General features: G+C 41.7%; 1 protein-coding gene across 4 annotated transcripts in view; it reads right to left on the bottom strand.

The window, feature by feature from the left end:
- Positions 1 to 19,700, bottom strand: part of TOP2B (DNA topoisomerase II beta) — a 54,649-nt gene extending 34,949 nt beyond the window's left edge. For all 4 annotated transcript variants that reach the window (XM_032442350.2, XM_032442351.2, XM_015853910.3 and 1 more), the window contains exons 1-3: positions 18,989 to 19,700; positions 4,833 to 5,006; positions 372 to 462 (exon numbers count right to left, since the gene is read on the bottom strand). In XM_032442350.2, the coding sequence (XP_032298241.2) occupies positions 372 to 462; positions 4,833 to 5,006; positions 18,989 to 19,051 (328 nt within the window). In that variant the 5' untranslated portion in view covers positions 19,052 to 19,700. The remainder of the gene's footprint in view (positions 1 to 371; positions 463 to 4,832; positions 5,007 to 18,988) is intronic.
- Between the last annotated feature and the right edge of the window lie 2,892 nt (positions 19,701 to 22,592).

Below are 22,592 nucleotides of genomic sequence, written 5' to 3'. Positions count from 1 at the left end.
GATGAAACGATAATATAACTTAACTTTGAAACCTCCAGCTGTTTTCCAGAAAAACGGTCTTCTTTCATATGTTACACAAAACTGTTAGTCTGAATAACCTCACACATTAAAATATCTTGTGATGATATTGATCATAAAGAATGACCTAGTTTGGATGTTTAGTTATTAACAGTAATACTTTCTTGCAGGTTCATCTGAAAACACTCCTTCCCTATTCTAAACTGTTCTACAGAGCTGGCATGCACTAGAACATGCATTGAATTTAAGTGGAACTCTTAAGTCTGTGATTTAAACCTAGATGCAAATAAAAATGCTTTGAGAGTTCTCAGTATAATGTATATATTATAATGGTAAAGCATTGTTATACATACCAAGGATTTCATCAAAGATCTTGTATAAGCCAGGGACAAAGGTAACCTCTCTGCAGTTCATTCCAACATCTTCATCATAAACCCACATTAACTACATGTAAAAAAATAAAGATATGAATATATGCTGTTCTAGTCTCAAAACAAAAACAATCATACTTAATATTACAAGAAATAAAATCAGAATTTTTTAACTCCATCACTGTTATACTTTTAGCTGATACAAAAGTAATAAGCTCAACTTCACAGGACGATGACAAAAAGCCCAGTGAATGCTTCTATTAATATACACCAGGAGTTGTAACTCTTTCTACAACATCTTATCTTTGTAAGTGATGCTTAGACTCAGTTATAGACACATTCACATTCTTCTCATTCCCCTTTAAACTTGTTAAAGGGACAGCATTTCCTCTTCTCAGAACCTTGCCATTTGGCAACTAGATCAGAACATTACAACACAGGGAAAGAATTCTTGACTAAAACTAGAAACAGAAAGGATAAACGTAAGGTCTACAAGGTTCATGGCATGTAACATAAATGCCTGAATATCTTATACAGAATTCACGTGACATAAAGGTTGCTTACATGTCAGTCTTATTTTTCTGACAGTTTTGATTCACAAACATGATATAGTTTTTTGCTTACTCGCATCTCTGTTCTCTGAACATATTCTAAATTACGCCTTACCTTTTAGCAAACTAGGAGAACCAATAAAACAATGACATTTTAGTTTGAAAATGGTAAATCATCAACTAGAAATCTAGTGTGTTTTTCAAAATTTTATATTAAATCAAATTTCCACATGAAAGCCCAGTAATTGAAACATCTATATTAACAAAGCAGCAGAAGAATAAATCCTGTAAATATCAACAAAAACACATACTAAATACCAACACTGAAAAACTGTTCATCATAAATACATACAAAATGTGTAATCTAGGATTTATTAACTGAAGAAATAGTAGAAGTTAATGATAAAATGGACATTGGTAACAAACTTGCATGTTCTCCAACAGACAACTAAAATAACGTATCCTGAATAAAATAATACCTGTTTCTACAGTATTTAGCTTTATTCTTAATTTCTTTATTAAATGTATTTCCACTTTTTTCCCATTGAATTTAGTCTTCAGCCACATTTTTCACACAAAATGGTTATATGGTAATTCTGCCATTTTATTTTGAGTTCACACAACTAAACTTATTCACAAAGAAGCGCCATGCCCTTTAATTTTCCTCATAATTTTCATGTGCCGTACAGCTATTGTGATTCTTCCTTTTTCAAGGGAGCTGCTAGGTATAATCTAAATGGTAATGTAAGGACTGAGATTTACCTACTAGATGCACTATTCCAAATGCTTTTAAAAATTGAAATACATTGATCTAATTTACCTATATGCCACGTAAACACTTGCTGCAGTCTATACGTAGCAATGCAAACACAAGCAATTAACCAGAGAATAAGCAGACAGTTATTGTGATTGCTGTACAGGTCCAACAGTTTGTTATTCAGACGGTAGTATGAGGGACTTTCAGAATCAGACACTAGGAGAAGGTAGCAAATAAAGCAAACTCTCCAACATACACTCTCTAGCTTTCACTTTAGATAGTTGCTTTTAAGAAACACACATTTAAGCTTTCCCAAAGGAGATATTCGAGGAAGGTACCTCATAAAGGGTACTTCATTAATTGTAAATGTAAATGTGTTTTGTTTTGTTTCATTTTTAAATATATCAAATAACATACAATTGAGCAGTCAAGGATGGTTTTTCAGGGCTTGCTTCTCTCAACCATGGACAGTGGAAGGAAATATATCTCACAAATACAGGAAATGATTCTATCCAAACAGAATTGTATCAGTAAAATTAAAGGTTGCACCAAAAATACATCTGTGTGCTTACCACCATTCATTAGCCACCATTCAGAGCTCCTCTGGTGACTTAAACATATATCGTTCCCGTGACCAAATTCTTTCATTTAGAAATATTAGCAGTCACAGCTTATGAACCTGCCATCAAAATTCTCTCAAGAACCCTTCTTTCCTCCTTCATTATCTTTTTTGCAGACATATGAGAACAAGAAGTTACAAGATAATCAGTTTGAAGCATGACAGTTTGGCCATGTCACTAAATACAGACTCTCTCTTTAGCTTTTCTGCAGCTCTCTTTTCCATTTTCCCTATCACAGTATCACAGTATCATAGTCTCGTGCGGGTTGGAAGGGACCTTAAAGATCATCGAGTCCAACCCCTGGGATTTGAGCCCCCCTGTGTAGCAGAGCGGCACTTCTACCACTTGCGCCACAGGGGGAATTCGAACCTGGGCCCTACGGTGTTGCAACACGGCATTCCTACCACTGAGCCACCAGGGCACACTATGTCCTTCTCTATTCAAGTTTCAGTTCTTCAAATCTTCAAAAGAGACAATACTACCTTATCTGTACTTCTGTAGCACTTAGCACCAAGGGACTCAAATCTCTGCGAAGTGCCTAAGCCCAGAACAGCTGTAGCACTGTCCTTTTTTCCCAAAGAACCAGTGTCTCTGCAGAGGTTCAATGAACCACAGCATTGTTACTATACAGGTTGGTGTTACCACTAAATCTCATGCAAACCCATGTTAAGACACATTACAAAAGGTTTATGGTTATGATAATCAGCAAATTAATCTGCATAAAAGCTGGGGTACTCCTTTTTTCTAAATGACTCTCTTTTTTTACTGAAAGACTATAAGACTATTTATTTCAAGGCAGTTAGTTATTATCCTTAATTCTATCTCCAGGCATCTCACTGGAGAAGCATCAACACCAATAGAAAAAATGCATAAGTAAAAGAAACTGCCACATGGACAAAGCCACGATTTAACTTCACTGAACATTACATTAAAAAAAATATAAATACAAGCATTCACAAAATTTTGTTCACTTCACAACGAGCAGAAGAAGTGATCTTAGCTGGTATTCTCATACCTTATTCATTTCACATTTCTATCAAAACCAACCTATGCTGAGTTCTTCACTGAACTACCCAACATTTACATGATGACATCTAACTCAAGTTCTGAAAGAGTAATTAAAAAACAATAGGTATACATCTTGTGTGTATATCCTGCTGCAATCAGGCAGAAAACTCCGAAGAATTTAAACTGCTTATGCATACATATATACATATAGAAGGACATATATTTGGAAAGCTTATAGTCGTGCAAACAGTGCTTGTAATATCTTCTTGTAAGACTTGATGCTGGATGGACTGCAGAATACTACTAATAAAAACAGATGCTGTAGCCCTTCCTTTACTTCTTGAACAATGATGAAATCAATTTTCAAGGTCAAGTTGACATTAGTGAAACATCTGACTGCAAACTGGTAATACTACATCTAGCACTGTGCCCAAAGAACAAAAAAATATCTCTGACAGAAATTCTGGGGTTATTTTTCGTACACTCTAAAGATTTTTTTTAGTGGATGCGAATAGACTAGACCAGAGAGAAAGCCTTTTCTATCAAGTGAACACAGGATCAGAATCAGGGCTGGGACATTTCTCCCATGAACAACGACTGAGAAAACTGGGACTGTTTCGTCTGGAGAAATAAAGTCTCTGGGGAGACCTTACTTCAGCCTTTCAGTACTTCCAAAGATAAACTTTTTACAAGGGCCTGTAGTCATAGATCAAGGGGCGAAATCTTTAAACTATAAGTGGGTAGATTCAGATTGGACATAAGGAAAAAATTCCTCGCTATGAGGATGGCAAGACAATGGAATAAGGTGCCCAGAAAAGTTGTGGATGTCTTCTCCCTGGAAGTGTTCGTGGTTGTGCTGGATGTTTCTTTGAGCAGCCTGATCTACTGAAAGATGTCCCTGCCCTTGGGAGGGTGACTGATATCTTCCAAGTCCCTTTCAACCCAAACCATTCTATGGCTCTTACACATGCAGACAAACTTAATTATAGTTTTTAGCATGATAATTTTATAGTGACTGAAGGAACCGGGGCTGTTTAAGTCTGGGGAAAAGGAGGCTAGGGGAGACCTTATTGCTCTCTTATCTGAAAGGTGCTTACAGCAAGAGCAGGGCTGGTCTCTCCTCACTAGTAGCAGGTGACAGGATGAGGGGAAATGGCCTTAAGTTGCTCCAGGGTAAGATTAGGTTGGGCATCAGGAAAAACTTCTTTACTGAAAGGGTTGTTAAACACTGGAGTAGGCTCCCCAGGGAGGCAGCTGAGTCATCACCCCTGGATGTGTTTAAAAACTGTTTGGATGTGGTGCCCAGGGACATGATTTAGTGGAGGGTTGTTAAAGTTAGGGTAATACGGTTAGGTCATGGTTGGACTGGATGATCTTTAAGGTCTTTTCCAACGAGAGCAATTCTATGAACCTAGGAATTTTGAGTGAATATTTTTAGTAGCAGTAACAGTAATTTCCTCATTAAAATAACAAAAGGCATGAAGACAATTAACTTAATAAAACTTACCTGGGTTAAAGGTTCAACTGATCCAATATAGGTGTCTGGACGGAGGAGGATATGTTCAAGCTGAGTCTTTTTCTGATAAACTCTCTCAACAGACAACTTCTTTGATGTGTCATTTTTATTAACACTTTCTGATTCTTCCTTTTTTGAAGCATTGATTTGATTATCAAATAATGTCTAAAATAAATAAATAAATAAGTAAATAAGACAACAATCAGCCTGATTAATTCAAATTCTCAAACATGCTTCAAACAAATCCTGACAGAGATTTAAGTTACAATCTAAGCTTGTCATATAACTTCAGTGTTACATTTTTGCATGTACTAAGATCAAACTATCCTCTCAAGAGAAACACTGTAACACATTGCAGGACGGTTTCTTAACAAATTGGCACACCTTGTAAATTTTGTTACTTACTAATGCTATGTTTAAAAAGATATCCAGCTTCTTCAGATCAAACACTTCAAACATCCATTTTGTGCTTGTGTATTTATCCAAGCCATTAAATACTGTTCAGAACAATGACAGTAAAATTACTCTTATACATGTTGTTTGGACAACTTATTCCATAGAGCTTAAGAAACACTAGCAATGCCTTCCCTATGGCTTCTCACTTATCACCTGCTATAATCTACATTACCAATCTAAATTAAGTAATTAAACCCAATCTAATCCCAGTATAGAATGAATCATGACGAAATAAACCAAGGACTATAAGAACAGAAAATCATTCAGGTTATTGCCAGAATGCAAACTGAATTCCAGGCTAATGTGTTTGGAGTACATGGCAAATATCTTGAGTGAAAGACCAAGAAATGTTACAGAACACTAATCCACTTTTTGGAGGAGGGTACAGGGGTTTAATGATTTGTTTTTTTGTTACTGATAAAATGTCTCCTCCCACTCAAATAAAACCACACCGGAAGAAGAAGCCAGAGTAAGCAAAGGTAGAAAAGCCCTGATCTCAGACAGTAAGAGCATATCTCCTTGGAATGGATGTGGCTTTTTAGACTACACATTCTTGCCTATAAATTGGAATTATCTTAGAAGTACCAGTCAAATCTGAAATCACATGATGTATCCTGCCTGGCTAGGATACGTAGAAAAAAATTCTGACACCTCCTGCCCAACACTTCAAATAGCCTCTTCCTTCTAACCAACTTTGAGGCAAGTATACATAGATAAATGTATAAGAGGTAAAATGAGAACAAAAACTACTTGTTACTCAAGTAAATATTACGCTCCCATTTAGCTGTTCCCATTAAGTCTCCCTATAAAGTATATAAAGGCCAAACTCCAATCAGGGATTAACCAGTCACCAGGTAAGATTCTCAGATGAAGGGAAGTATCATCAGTTCTTTCTCTGCCTCATGTTGCAGCCTTGGACAGCAATGAAAGCAAAGGGTAAGGAAGTATATAAGCATACCGGAACTAGGAGTACAAGAAGCAAAGCATACTGAACTCACCCTAAACCCTAAACCTCAGGAGTAAGATGCCAAATAAATGCCAACCTGTAATATACAACTAACAAGGACAATTCTCATTGTACTACTCCAATTTCTATTTTCCAGCTTCTGTCATTTAAGCTTGAATGATTCTTTTTCCTCTTAGCAGGCATAGGAATAAAGCATTTAATTCTACTCAGAACAGTGGAAATTGTTAGTCCCTAAGTGAACCTGAACAGGTCAAATGAGAACTGATTATTCCCTCCCCAGTCCAGTAAGTGCCAGCATCCAAAGTTAAGAGTGGGACAGAACCCAGGGGACCCCATAATCCTCCACCAGGATTACACGTCCTAGAGCTGTAACCACAACATCGACTCTCACAACTTTTCTTAAGGAGCATATCATGATCCAGAGCACATCACTAAACAGGAAAGTTGTCTATTTTGCAAAACTGCAAGCATGTGTGATTAAAGTGCTTTGGCATCCAAGTCATTTGGTCTTAAAGCATGACAGCACTCCCCTACCACAATCACCATAGAAATACACACTATTCAGCTAAATAAGCAGAAAAGAAATAGGATCTCACAAACAGATACATCTAACTGACATGTAGAAGATGAGAAATAAGAATTGCTATAACAGAAGCATGTCAAACAGTCACAATGTGATCCTTATCTCATTAAAGTTGTTCTGTGAGGCTTCCAAATAACTTCACCATATTTTTCATATCTTTCTGACCTTACTGATTATGACAATCTTTGATATAATCTTTCAGTCTTCTGTGAAAAGATGCCACAATTCATAGGAGTCATCCTTAGTTCACTTAAGAGTTCCTTAGCCACATTACCTCTGATTTACGTTTAGATTGTTCTAAAGGTGCTAGTAATTAGCAAGGAAAATAAAATGATGTATTGCTTTCCTTGCTTCAGTCAACATTAACAAACCCTACGATCCTTGAAGAACCCATGGGAACTCCTGCATTCTTCCAGGTTTTACGCTTCAAGAGTTGCAAGAGGTTTCTTTGTTTGTTTATTTGTTTGTATTTTAAGCAGGCAAAGTACATGATAGGCAGTTATTACATTCTGGTTTTGCAGTCATCACGTACATCAGTATGGCATTCTTATGATTGTTTTGAGACAGCTTTCCAAAATGCACTTGTAGTGAATTTGCAGTATGGCCATCTGAGGACTTGAGTCCTAACCTTGCATCACAGCTCAATAATATGTGAACAACAGAATAAGAACTCAAATCCTACTCTGACAAAATGAGATCACAGATATCCTATTTCCAATAGCCCTACTTGTTCCACTTGTTTGCAAAAGTCAGTAGATTTGAAAAGTCAATTTTATAATGAATAAATGAACAGCTCTGTGTCATGGGTACCATGGAAAATTATTAAAGAATGACTGGTAAGGAATTCCTACAAGCTCTAGACTTCAATACAACACTAGAAAATGTATTTCTAATTTCCACTGAAAGTCCTACAGATGACCTGCAGAAGTCTTATAGGCAACATGTCTGACATCAGTAAGATGAAGATGAGTGAGTGCAGGGAAAGGCTGCATATGTAGCCTTTGACTCTGTCTCCCACAGTATTCTGGAGATGCTGGCAGCCCATGGCTTGGACAGGTACACTCCTTGCATGATTAAGAAGCAAATAAATGGCTGGATGGTCAGGCCCAGAGGGTGTGAATGGAGTTAAATGCAGCTGGCAACTGGTCACAAGTACTGTTGCTGAAGGGTCAGTTTTGGGGCTGGCTCTGTTTAGTATTGTTACTGAATATCTGGATGAGGAGATTGAGTACACCCTCAGAAAGTTTGCAGATGACACCAAGCCGGGAAGAAGCATTGATCTGCCTGAGGATAAGAAGGCTCTATAAAGGGATCTGGATAGATTGGATGTATGGGCTGAGGCCAATTGTATGAGCTCCAACAGGACCAAGTGCTGGGCCCTGCACTTTGGTCACAACAACCCCATGCAACACTACACGTTTGGGACAGTGTCTGGCAAGCTGCATAGAAGATAAGGATCTGTGCCCAGGTGGCCAAGGAGGTAAAAACATCCTAGCTTGTATCAGAAATAGTATAATTAACAGGACCAGGGAGGTGATCATCCCCCTCTAATTGGCACTGGTGAGGCTACTACTACTGAGCAGTAGCAGTGAGGCCTCTCACTTGAGAAGGAAAGACACTGATGCACTGGACCACATCCAAACAGGGGCAACAAAGCTGCTGAAGGGCCTGAAGCACAAATCTTATGAAGAGTGGCCAAGGGAACTGGGATTATTCAGTCTGAAGAAGAGAAGGTGCAGGGGACATATCAGTCTCTCCAACTACCTGAAAGACAGCTGTAACAAGACTGGGGTCAGCCTCTTCTCCCAAGTAACTAGGGATAGGGATGAGCGGTAATGGCCTTACATTGCACCAGGGGAGATCCAGACTAGGAAAAGTTTATTCTCAGAAAGAGTGGCAAAGCATTGGAGCAGCATATTTTGGAGCTGTCTCAGAAAGACTTTTGTATTCTGTCCTGTCTGGGAAATATTCATATTACTGGAGCTTCAGTAACACTTTTCAAAACAGCACCAGCTGTTGTTTCAGAAGAACATCCCTGAAAAGAATTAAACAAGTGTCACAAGGGGCTCAAGTCTGCTGCTTTTTGGATTTAAAAATTAGTTGATTTATTGTGAAAAATAAATGTATACACACACACACCCTGATATATACATTACTCAGTTTTCAGGGTCTGTTGCACTACCTTAATGTGGCCAATTTTCACCATGTTTTTTAAGAAGTGTTTGACTTTTCCGTCGTCCTTGTTACATACAAAACTTCATAGATTCTAGAGAGTCATTCAGCTACCGTCCAGGTTGGTCATGAATATACACACACCCATGTGCTGCATGTAAGCCAGCAAGGTGACCATTCTTATTTACTTTGGAATGTAATAATTGATTGCGCTGCCCAACCTCCTGAAGTCAAACTTCACACTGCGATCTCAGATGTAGTTGGCATTTAAGACGTAAATACATGCCGGTGGTAACTCTATAGAAAAACATAACAGTTCCAACTGATAGCACTTTATGGTCATTCAACATCAGACAATGAAGTGTTATCTCAAGCATGTTTTACTACGATTAATGCTTTCTCCAGTAGGATTTTAATGTTGGCATTGTTTCTCATTTAGAGCTGGTTTAGCTATGAATTTTTCTAGTAGTATTCAAAAGCTATGTCATTCTTTCCTTCTGTGATCTTGAGAGTCAGAATCCAAGTAGCTTTATTAGGCTACAGTTTGGCTACAAAACTTCTACTGTCTACCATCAACCTCAGACCTCAGGTCTGGTGTTTGCATCTTCTTTCTTCACATTTTACTTTTTTTCTTTTCTTGCAGTCCCTTTTGATGAAATTCTTACATAGAACAGAACACGAATGATGCCACAGACTTTTTATTGCCTTTTTTGATGAAAACTGGGTTGTGTGGTCTTCCTTTGTGTTTAAAAAATGTGTTCATCCATAAAATTCTGCTCTGGGCAAAAAAAGAAATGACATCAGACAGAGACAATTAAAAATTATAGCATTTACTTCATGAAAGAATTTGTCTATCATACTAATCTCAGCAAAGTAACAGATACTTAAGTAGGAACACTCAAGAATGGTACGTAATATAGTAATAGTCTCGTGCGGGTTGGAAGGGACCTTAGAGATCATCGAGTCCAACTCCTGGGATTCAAGCCTCTGTGCTGCAGAGCGGCACTTCTACCACTTGCACCACAGGGGGGATTCGAACCCCGGGCCTGGGTGTTGCAAGGCAGCATTCCTACCACTATAGAGCTGTTTGGTTGTTTTTCCCCATGTCTTTAGCACAGGCTACTTCAGCTTCAGCTGAGGCCAAGTGTTTCAAACACTCTTTCTTCTTTTCCTTTCCTTCTTCTTCTTCTTCTTCTTCTTCTTTTTTCTTAATCTAAGTGGCAAAAAAGGACACTTGATCTACATCAATAGAGATGAACAGAAGAGATATATCACTGACTCCACCTGGGTTTTGCTTATTTGACTTTAGCCTCCTGAAACAATTACATGTACTTGCAAGGATCACTGTCCTGTAAGGGAAACGCAGATTTGGGACATAACACTTTACAAAAGCACATGGCATGTGTCCCACATTCCCTTAACACAGAGAATTAGTGGGACAAGACAGTAAATTTTGAGTGTAATTATGCTGTAAAACCTAGGGAGGTTAATTAAGTAATGGAATCCGGGGATGCAGATTTTCTACCACTTACAGTTGGGGAAAAACAAAAACAAAAGTAACATTAAAAAATAACAACAAACCAAAAACAACCAACCAGTTCTTCTAAAGCTATAAATATGCTATACCTCAGAAAAAGTTAGAAGTTCAATATGGTGATCACTAGGTAGTTCTATGGATAACATACACACAAATGTAGTGTGGTGCTACATACCAGAATTTAATGCCCTCTTCTTGACTTCGTAAAACATGTAATTAATACATTGATACCTACACATTTAGCAACTTTCCAAAAGAAAATTCTGACTGAGAATACCTCCCACCATGAAAACAAAGGCAGTGAGTTTCAAAAGAAACCACTCCCCTGCTGTGTTAAACAAATGCTCTGGCTCTCCTCCCAAAATGAAAACACAGAAGTAACAGTTTGCTGTTACCAGAGCAAATCTGCATAAAACATGGCATCCCCTTACCACATGGACTAAATCTCTCTATCCCATCCTCCCTAGAAGTAAATTAGGAAAGAGCACCCATTAACCTCATCCAGAACTACTCTAACTCTAGCCTACTAACAAGCCTGTTTACTTTCAATTCCTAATTTATTTATTATACCTGCTCCTCCTCCTCACAATTTGCTCTTGACTCTGAAAGCACCACATTACATCAATTCTGTCATAATAATTCATTTACAGAATAACTTGTAACAGATTTCCTGGTTACAGAAAAGACAACAGTTAATTGTTGCCAAAAATGATAACTCCTTTTCTTCTCTCCTCTCTTTTCTTCATATAGTGGAACCAAAAGTGGCCTAATAACAAACCAGCTAAAGGAGCAAACAGAATCTGCCCCCTTCCCATTTTTCATCCACTAGAAGCAAGCAGTTGTCTGCTGGACCATTTTCCTGAGCAAGTCTGCAGGAGAATCAGACAAGTACTGATGCAAGAGCAGAATGATAAGAATGGGAGGATAAGATAAAAGGAGAAAAGAAAACATGTTTTTCAGCAGGTATCATTTGATTGTTTAGCCACAACATCAAACCGCGCTCTCAGAATTATAGAGCTTTCTCCTCCTATTAAATAGCTAGATTAAATGGAAATATAATTATTGCTATTTTAGAACTTGTGAAGTCCAATATACTACAAGTACACCAGATTTTAAGGAAAACTGAAGGATTTTGCAACAAAATTTGAGAAATGAAAGAGCACTTTTGTGGAAAATAATAAAAAATGCTCACTATAATTACTTCTGACCAGTCAACTGTGTATTTCCATCACCAGCCAAGAAATAGAGATACTTATATAAGAACTTTCTTGGCACCTAGTAACACTCCTTTATAACTCAACCTTTCCTGTATCTTTGCCCTTTTTAATGCCGTACCACATCTGTTAAGATGTACGCTCATTTCACATCATAAGACAAAACATCAGGAAAACAAACGTGTGCACAAAGCTATTGCAAATGCCTTACAAGTCTCATGTCTCAAGACTTTCTCTAATGAACTTCCTCTCTCCCAAACGCTGCTCAGTATCACCAGTTTGTGCAGCAGGACACACCTTATTGCTTTGTATAACTGAATTACTATCAAGCTCATTCTAAACTTCTCATCTGTACTTGTGTTGCATGTTTTTCCACTGAGACAGTTTTCACCTAGATGGCCTTGTGCTACAAGACTTGAGCAAGCCCAAACCAAATTTGGAGGCTTTAGCCCATCAGCTTATTCTAAAGTAATGGAATTGCTGGTACAAATCACCAGTTTGAGTGCTTTGAAAAGTATTCTAGACTTTACAACTGTTTTCTAGCATCTTGCAAGTGGTAGAAGTGCCGCTCTGCTACACAGGAGGCTCGAATCCTGGGGGCTGGACTCGATGATCTCTAAGGTCCCTTTCAACCCGCACGAGACTGTGGTACTGTGTGATCTCCAACAAAGCTCAGACTCACAGTTTCTCATAGGTGAAGATCCTCTGTTTAGAAGCTGACTCCGAATTACAACTGCTCCTACAGAAACATTATGTATCAAGTTAGTGCATTGCAAGAGCTTGGTCATTTTTCTACTTTATCTTGGATTCTTTTGATTTATAGGAAAATAACTTGTCCAGTGTTATCTCATCTTACATCTCCTGTCATGACATAAAATGCTGTTTGTTGCCATCTCTGAAGATGCCCTCACAGAGAAAGCTGTGATGAGTTTTTGGCACCTCACTAAGGCAGACATTTGTGCAGCTTTTCATACATCTGTTCTGCTCACAGTTTCTCAATGCCTTAGATAAGGAATAGGAAGCCTCAGCAGAGCCATGCCCACTCATCCTCAAAAAAAGTGCCAGACATCATAAGGTACCTCTTAAGGACAGCTTAGTACCTCATTCATGTTCTACCTCACAAACCAGAGGGAGAAAAACATACAGAGTGGATTAAACAATTGAGCCCTCTTTTGAATCTTTCCATAAACCTTTCAAACACCTCCTAACTCAGGCAGCCTTTACACAAGCCGTGCTAGCACTCTCTTTCTTGCTTGCTTAAAAAGAAAACCAATTACTTCGGAGTGAACTCTAACAAACACCCAGATTTATCACTTAAACAAAATAAAAAAAATAAAAATTAAAAGTAGTGCTTTAATTTGCTCTCAGTGATGAAGCACATTCATATGTAAATTGGAATTGCATTAAGATGCAAGCGGTATTTTAAAATAGCTTTATTAAATGAAAGCAGATGAGCCGATAGCACAGAAAAAAGTTTAATAACTTCAGAAGGTAATTTTAAAAGGACTCGTTCCACAGGAGTCAAAGTATTTATGATCACATTGAAGCTTTAATACCAGCAGATCTGATCCTTAGGTATGAGGCAGTCAAACGACAACGTAAAGAGCAAGTCTATCGCTTTACTTCTGAGCAATTACTCTGTTATGTCTATACGAACACTTTCATCAGTTGCTTAATTTTATATTATCTTTTAAAATTTTAACATTTCCTTTTAGAAGTTCGGCAAAATCACTTCATGTACTTTGACCTAAAATCCACTGTATTCAAATCAGGGATATGAGCACTAAAATACATTCTTCCAAAATCCTTCAGTTTCGCTACATGTGTGGAGAGGATGCTGCAAAGTCTCCAAACACACAATTTGCATCAGAGAACTCTTAACATTTAACATTTAACCATGTTTACAGGTACATATTTTTGCTCAGACAAAGACACCAGTCTCAAGACACCAATATGGAGCAGAACAACATTGTCTTTGTGGGTAACATTCCAATCAATTTAATATTTTTAATTATCCATGTTGAGAAAAATCGAGTTTTCTGTACCAGCTTTCATTTCCAAGTTCTCTCTACATAATCCACATCAGTTTTGGTAGTGTTGTTTTTTTGGTTGTTGCTTTTTGTTACCTTCCCAAAGCAAAACCTATAAAAGAAATCCTAGGACAGAAAGTGCTATTATTGTACAGCCTTACAGCTCAGTAAGTAAAGTGACTCTTTATTCCTAGCAGTGGCACTCTTGTCTCCAGACAGTGCAGTTGAAGTGACAGGGGATTCCCCAGTCCCTCTAGACTAACAGCATCAATAAGTTCAACACATTTCAACACATAAGAAACACATTTCTGTGAACCGAATCTCTCATATCCATCTGCTAAATGATTCCCATTTACTTATTTAAGTTAACTGAAATATAAATGTGTATTTGAAGATGGCTTTAGCACGTACACACACAGTTTATACGTGAGGCAAAAATCTATTTCTGGAAAATTAAAACTGTTATTTGCAAATCTAAACTGCCTACCTCAGAATACCCTTATGGTCTGTTATTCAAAAGGTGACTGAACGCGTTCAGAGGAGGGCTACAAAGCTGGTGAGTGGTCTGGAGCACAGGCCTTACGAGGAGTGGCTGAGGGAGCTGGGATTGTTCAGCCTGGAGAAGAGGGGGCTCAGGGGAGACCTTATAGCTCTCTATAACGTCCTGAAGGGAGGTTGTAGTGAGCTGGGGGTTGGCCTCTTCTCTCATGTAATCGGTGATAGAACTAGAGGGAATGGGTTTAAGCTGCGCCAGGGGAGATTCAGGCTGGACATTAGGAAGTATTACTTCTCGGAAAGGGTAATCAGGCATTTGAATGCACTGCCCAGGGAGGTGGTGGAGTCACTGACCGTGGGAGTGTTCAAGAAACGTTTGGATGTTGTGCTGAGGAATATGACTTAGCTGGGAAGTATTGGTAATGGTTGGACTAGATGATCTTCTAGGTCTTTTCCAACCTTGATAATTCTGTGATTCTGTGACTTTTGAATAGAAGTGGTGTGCCTGAAGTCTTCAAGTACTTCCAGGAGTTTCACTTTCCCTTTATAAGGTTCATGCAGCTCTCAGAGTTGAGGAAAGAGCCTTGAAAACATTGCCACAAATAACCACTTTGCTTGTTTAAAATCACTTCAATAGCTTTGCGTGCACTACTACTATATCAGAGCAACACCTCATAGGTGTGTGTTTGTACTTGAGGTGATTTCACTTTCACTATACAAGACATACTTTAAAAAGTATTGTTACTGTACCATTATTACAGCTCATTATCATCAATTCCTAAACACACAGATGTTGAGGATCACAGAATGTCTAAAGATCATCTAGTCCAATAGCCCTGCTGCAGCAGGAACACCTCAATCAGGTCACCCAGGTGGGTTTTGAATGTCTCCAGAGAAGGAGACCCCACAAGCTCCCTGGGCAGCCTCTTCCAGTGTTTGGTAGGTACCCTTACTGGGAAGAAGTTTTTATTCATAAATATGTGGAACCTCCTATGTTCCAGCTTGCACCCATTGCCCCTTGTCTTACCATTGGACGTCACTGAAAAGAGCCTGGCTGGGTCCTCCTGACACTTACCCTTCACATGTTTATAAACATTAATAACAATGTCTTAGCTGAAACAAGCTTTCCTAGCATTATATATATATACATGCCATTATGTTTCACCACCAGCAACTTCTCTATTTACAAATCCACACATCTGTAACTGACTCCCAGCACACTTCTGAGTCATCTTTGGAAATCATTCACAAAAAATAATTACTACAAATCTGCTGGCAAAAACTCCACCTTTTGCCAACTATTACAGACTTACCACAACAGCGAAGAGCTGCAAGTTGACTCCAACAAGTCAGCAAGAAGACCAAAAAAAAAAAAAAACCAAAACCCAAAACTCCTCAAAAACTAGCTAGTACCAATGATAAATCTGAGGTTAACTGGAGGTTATCTGCAGTTTTATAATGATAATAGGTAATAGTAATAGGTAACAGTCTCGTGCGGGTTGGAAGGGACCTTAGAGATCATTGAGTCCAACCCCCTGGATTCGAGCCTCTGTGCTGCAGAGCGGCACTTCTACCACTTGTGCCACAGGGGGATTCGAACACCTGGGATGATACACCATTTCCTAACAAACACATTGATACAAAATGATACACCATTTTCCTAACAAACACATTGAATGGATACACTGACCTGTGTACAGGTCTACAACCTATCCTTGTTCCCGCTTACCAGCTGGTTACATTTCCCAAAGCACTGGTACTAAGCTAAGGTTAGCTACTAGGTAGCTATAAACTGGATGGCTTGCTGTGTGTTTCCATGACCATGTAATCGTAATGACCATGGAATCACAGAATCACAGAATGACCCGGGTTGGAAGGGACCTCAAGGATCATGTAGTTCCAACCCCCCTGCCTGGCAGGGCCACCAAACATACACATTTACTAGATCAGGTTGCCCAGGGCCCCGTCCAACCTGGTCTTGAACACCTCCAAGGACGGGGCATCCACAACCTCCCTGGGCAGCCTGTTCCAGGGCCTAACCACTCTCCTAGTGAAGAACTTCCCCCTAACATCCAACCTAAATCTTCCCTCAATGAAATCTTGTTTCTACAAGCAGATAGCACCTAGGACTTGCAGGACCTTCATAGCATGAAGTTCACTCCAGGGTAAGTTCTGTAACTTAAAGAATACCCTCTTTCCTAAGCGCATGTAATTCTTACCTAAGGAGTAGAAACTAAGAACATGAATGCTGTTGAAACCACAACTATGAAATCATACAGACAACTCCTTTAAAGATGTGGGAACCAGACTGCCCATATGAGACTTGCTACTTTGAAACACAAACATCAATTTTTAAATATATTCCCCCTTTTTGGAACTAGATTTAATTCTGGCACAGTTCAATTGTTTAACTCATGTGGTCTTAAAAAGAAATCGCTAACAATAGAAATATATTACTAAGAAAATAAGCGTCCCAGTGATTTCACCACAGTAACAAGAGGTGTAAAAGACAGAGGGCAAAGCAGATTAAAATCTGTCCCTAACTCTGGACACCTCACCCCCAAAGTCAGCGTATCATATCTATTAATGAACTGGCACCTGCCTCATTTTATCCCTGCACACTAAGCCAATTGCTAATCACTGCCCCATTCAACTCTAGCGCCACAACAACATTGCTCTTCTGTATTCCGGCATCCTGTAGATGACAGCGAGCAGACCTGACTTTAGGAACCGTCTCAGGGGCCCTATCTCCAGCACTTAAAATGTGTGTGAGAGAAAGAAGTCCTACTGTTTTCTGAACAGTCAACACATGGTTTTAACTGGAATCTAATTATTTCTCTGCCACTACTCTGATATAACAAAAGCACTTAAGCCTTACTGCTTTTGGAGAAGGAAAACTGATCACTTCCAGTGGTAGGAAACGGTTGACTCGCCATACTTTCATCCCCATTACGTTTAGGAACATGTTTAATTAAAAATGCCTACTCAGTGATTTTCACGCTTCATTCTGCAGTTTTCTATGAGCTGTGAAACTTTCAATTACTTCACAGAATCACAGAATTGTAGGGGTTGGAAGGGACCTCTAGAGATCATCGAGTCCAACCCCCCTGCCAAAGCAGGCTCCCTACACCATGTCACACAGGTAGGTGTCCAGGTGGGTCTTGAATATCTCCAGAGAAGGAGACTCCACCACCTCCCTGGGCAGCCTGTTCCAGTGCTCCGCCACCCTCACTGTAAAGAAGTTCTTCCACACATTCGTGCGGAACTTCCTATGCTGTACTTTCATCCCATTACCCCTAGTCCTATCCCCATGCACTACTGAAAAGAGACCAGACTCACCACTATGGCTCCCACACCTCAGGTATTTATAAACCTGGATCAAGTCCCCTCTCAGCCTTCTTTTCTCAAGGCTAAACAGACCCAGTTCCCTAAGTCTCTCCTCATAGGGGAGATACAGGGGAGATGCTCCAGGCCCTTCACCATCTTAGTGGCCCTCCGCTGGACTCTTTCCAAGAGATCCTGTCTTGGTCCAACCTATACCATAAAAAAAAAACCCTTAATTCTGAAGAGCTATACAAGACAGCAGTTGATAAAGATCACACACTATTGCAGAATGCAAAGTAGAATAACTTTAGCCTCTTTGCTTACGCTGTTCCCATATCTAAACTGTCTAATTTCAAATGACGCACCCAGAAACTTGCACGTTTTTTATCTATCTTTTCCTACCACTTGCTTTTATAATGAAAAAGCATTAATATTAAGTGCAATAATTAGAGCCATAGGGTCCACCACCGGGTTACATGGGATGTTTTTCATCTCAGTAATGCAGCTCAAAGATACAGGAAAACACAACAGAAAAACTACTTTGTTATTACCCTCTTAAACAAGAGAGTTTAAAGCTCCTAACTAAGTAAAGCACATGTCTGATTAAAGATGCAGGCACCTCACCTCTATCAAGATGGACCATGTTGTTAAACATTAAATAAGTCATGCTAGTTTGAACTCCACACTGACAGGGAAGTTACTGACTAGATGAATAAGAGCCCTTCAGGTCATCTTTGGTCTTCCTTCCCAAGAGCAGAGAGCATCCTCAGTTACTACAGAGCACAGCAGAGCTCCTCTGCACCATACGTCAAGAACAATACACTCTAAAGACTTTAAAACTTCTCAAGATGATAACGGAGTCTAGGATTGAGGAACCATCTGCACCCTCACAAACCTTAATCTGTTCAATCCACGAAAAGGATGTCAGAAAGGGGTTAAAAAAAACAACAGCAACAAACACACACACAAAACAAACAACAAAAAAACACCACCTTCTTGGCCCCGTTATAGAGTTGTAACTTTTGGAAGACGACAAAGTTTAACTTCAAGAGGGATCTGCAAGCACACGACTCCAGGCCGCCCCTCGTTACTCGTGTCTATAACTTACAAGCTTCAGCTTTCACCACCCCAGACGATTGGGAAAGCAGTTGGGACAGAGGTTCAGTGGCTCCGGTGCCCACAAAGGCATCGTTCCGCTCTGGTCTGAACGGTGCGGGGTAGTGCTTCCTCCTCCCGCACTACCCCGCATCGAGCGGCTCCCTTTCACCGGCCCCGTTTAAATGCCAGCCCCGCTTCCCACACACGCTCAAAGGACGCAGAAAGACAAAAACAAACGCCGACAAAAACAAACGCCAACCCCACAACTTACCACCCAGGTCAGTCCCCCGCTGCCACCGCCGCCGCCGCCGCCTCCTCCTCCGGACTTTGCCATTTTCCACCCGTTTCTCCTCAGCCGAGGCGATGGCGCACGGAGGCAGCCGAGAGGGCCGGCCCCGACCCCGCTCCTCCCCGCGCGCCCTTCGCGCTTCGCCCCGCGCCCCTCAGCGCCTCCCGCCGCGGCCCGCTCCTACTTCATGCCGGGAGCGCGGCCCAGGCGAAGCAAAACAACGACGGAGCGCTGAGCGCGGCGGAGCGGGGCCCACACAAAGCGCCCGTCCGCGCTCCCGCTGCAGGCCGGGCAGGCAGCGGGCGGACCCGGCCGGGCCTGCGCTTCCGCTATAGTTTAAAGGGACGGCCGCTCCCCGCAGCGAAGCGCCGCCGCTCGCCTCGCCCCAGGCGAGGCCCCGCAGCCACAAAGGCCCCGGAGCGCGGAGCGAGAGCAGGATCGCCCCGCTCCCCTCCCCCGCCTTCACTCCTGCGCGCACCCGCCTGCGCGTGCCCGCGCGCTCCCGCCGCCGGTCCGGCCCTCCTCCTCCTTCCCCTCGTTCCCCTCCTCTTTCCGCCCCGTCCCGCTGCCGGGGACTCTTCTCCGACTCCTCCCCTCCCCGCGCCGCCGGCTCCAGGCCCGGCGCTCAGACAATGAACGCGCGGCCCCCGGCCCGCATCGCCGCCGCCAACTCCCGACGCCGCCGGCCTGGGCCGCGTCCCCGCGCCCACCTGCCACTCAAGCGAGGGAGGCGGGGCGGCCGCAGTGCCGCCGGCCAATGGGAAAAGCGAGAGGGAGCAGATGAGACCGCGTGAGACGTCACTGCGGGTGGCAACAGGGAGGGAGGCGGGGCGCCGCCAGGGGGCGCTGATACGCGCCTCGGGTTGAGGAGGGGGAGAGCGGCGTAGCGGCTGCGGGGCGAGGGGCGGGATGGAGCCGTGCCTCAGCGGTGGGCGCTGAACACCCTCGGGTAGAACGGTGTGGGGTGGTGGGGCAGAGCTGTGCAGTTTCCCCGTCTCCTAAGGGACGTGCTCCCTTAGGAGACTCAACATGATCCAGCAGTGCGCTCTGGCAGCCCGGAAAGCAAATGGGATCCTGGGCTCCATCAGGAGAGGGGTGGTCAGCAGGGATAGGGAGGTGATCGTCCCTCTCTACTCTGCTCTTGTGAGGCCCCATCTGGAGTACTGTGTCCAGGTGTGGAGCCCTCAGTACAAAAAAGACATGGAGATTTTGGAAAGGGTCCAGAGGAGGGCCACGAAGATGATCAGGGGGCTGGAGCACCTCCCCTATGAGGACAGGCTGAGGGAGTTGGGCTTGTTCAGCCTGGAGAAGAGAAGGTTGCGGGGTGACCTCATTGCAGCCTTTCAGTACCTGAAGGGAACTTACTCCCAGGAGGGGAGTAAACTCTTGGAAAGGGCTGACAATAGCAGGACTAGGGGAAATGGTTTTAAGTTAAGAGAAGATTCAGGTTGGATGTTAGGGGGAAGTTCTTCACTAGGAGAGTGGTTAGGCCCTGGAACAGGCTGCCCAGGGAGGTTGTGGATGCCCCGTCCTTGGAGGTGTTCAAGACCAGGTTGGACGCGGCCCTGGGCAACCTGATCTAGTAAATGTGTATGTTTGGTGGTGGCCCTGCCAGGCAGGGGGGTTGGAACTACATGATCCTTGAGGTCCCTTCCAACCCGGGTCATTCTGTGATTCTGTGCTGCGGGTGGAGAACCAGCTTCACTTCGGACAGGTGATGGGAGGGGAAGGAGTCAGTGAGCACTTCCCCCGCCGGCCCCATCGATGCTCCGAGCACTGCTCATCCACGCAGTCATGTGTTTTTAAACCACTGTCCTCTTCTGGGCTGCAGTCATCAGCCTGAGGTAATCACCTCCTGTAACTTTCACTTTCCTGTTATTGTGGTTGCGCTGTGTCAACCTCTTCTTCTGGCCAGTGTTATACACCCTTATCCCAAGGTCACATAATCTCCTTCTTATACATTTGCAATTTGGGAATAAACAACAACATCCTTTGATGAAACTTAACAGCTACTTCCTACACATGAATGGCTTAAAATGCACATTATTTTAGGTATGAGCATAAATATATTTGCAGTTGAAGATGCTTTCACTTCCCACCAAAAGTAAAATTAAATATTATGGTCATTAATTTTTATAATCAAAGACTGGCTTGGGTTGGAAGGGACCTCAAGGACCTCAACCCCCTGCCATGGGCAGGGCTGCCTCCCAGCAGCTCAGGCTGCACGGGGCCCCATCCAACCTGGCCTCGAGTGCCTCCAGGGATGGGGCATCACAGCTTCCATGGGCAGCTGTGCCAGGGCATCACTGCCCTCCATTCTGACATGTTCAGTCTATGTGCCATGCTGCGTAAATAAAGGAAAGAATGGCTGAAGTACACTCCTCCACTCTGCGAACATACACTGACATACCACTTACCTAAATAAGTGATCAGAGGTGGTTTTTTTTCCCCTGTATAGTATGCAGAAAAGTGTAATTTGCAATGTTGTTCTAAAAACTTATGTCACTGAGTCCAAACCAATGAAACAATACATTTCGTGTTGTATACAGCTGTAATAGTACACACTAACTTCAAACATTAACAGTTGCAATAAAATTTCCATATTCTACAGCATTTTTAAAATGTCACTGTGATTCATTAACATTTGCTAAATAACTGACCAACTCTTGGAGTAGAATTGTGGTAGCACCCTATGATAGTAATCAACATACTCATACTTGACTCTAACTGAATTTCAGATTATAGTTCTGTGACAGTTAAGGAAAATCTACCTATTGCTTGACTGCCTAACAGTATAAACTCAGTTGAGGTTGCCATTTTCATCTTCATCCCCCAAGACCAACGTGCCACTTCAGGGGCAAATTTGCATAGGGGTTGGACTGTTTAAACACTTATTAGCCTCTGGTTAGTTCCATTTAACTGACCTTTTAACTAATGCACCTTTGTCATGGTGTGGAAAACTTTCTGGAGGGAAAGCTGCAGGCACCATTGATGAGGTCTGGAATTTCTGGACCTAGCAGAAGGCACACACAAGGTTGCAGAAGTGATTCAGTGTTAAAAGTAGGGATGCCAGGTAATCATGCCTGGATTTCTGAACCTCACAGCTGGGATGACTGCACTGACCCACTCGACTTTCTTCTAGGCCGCATCATCTTCCCTGCTGCAGGATAGTAAGCTCATGTAACTTCTTAACGTTTATCTGTGACTAGAAATGCATTAGTATCAAAGTCCACTTAGCCTCCTTACCATTAATTTGGTCTTAAACCCACTTACTCAAATGTGTTGTTTCAGATCACTTGTGTCTGTAGACGGTTCTAAGGCTTTTGAGAATAAATTTGTAACTCTTTGAGAAAGTGATCACAGAAATTTGATGCATACTTCAGTAATAATAATAAAAAAGCAAAAAAATACTGCTGACTAAGCCACCTGCCTGAACTTCAGCAACATCTGAACTTACAAACTTATAGCAATTACTTTTTTCAGACCAGTTATGCAACTGTTTCTCAAGCGGTCTGATTTGTAATAAAACTCAGCACCAGCAGTTCCTATTTATTTCAGTATGAGTTGTGCAATTCAGCAAAGATTT

This window comes from Coturnix japonica, chromosome 2 (assembly GCF_054131305.1).
Source record: "Coturnix japonica strain WE chromosome 2, WE-NBRP24, whole genome shotgun sequence".
Taxonomy (NCBI): domain Eukaryota; kingdom Metazoa; phylum Chordata; class Aves; order Galliformes; family Phasianidae; genus Coturnix; species Coturnix japonica.
The sequence above is the reverse complement of the archived record's forward strand: the minus strand, read 5'-3'. Positions and strand labels throughout refer to the sequence as shown.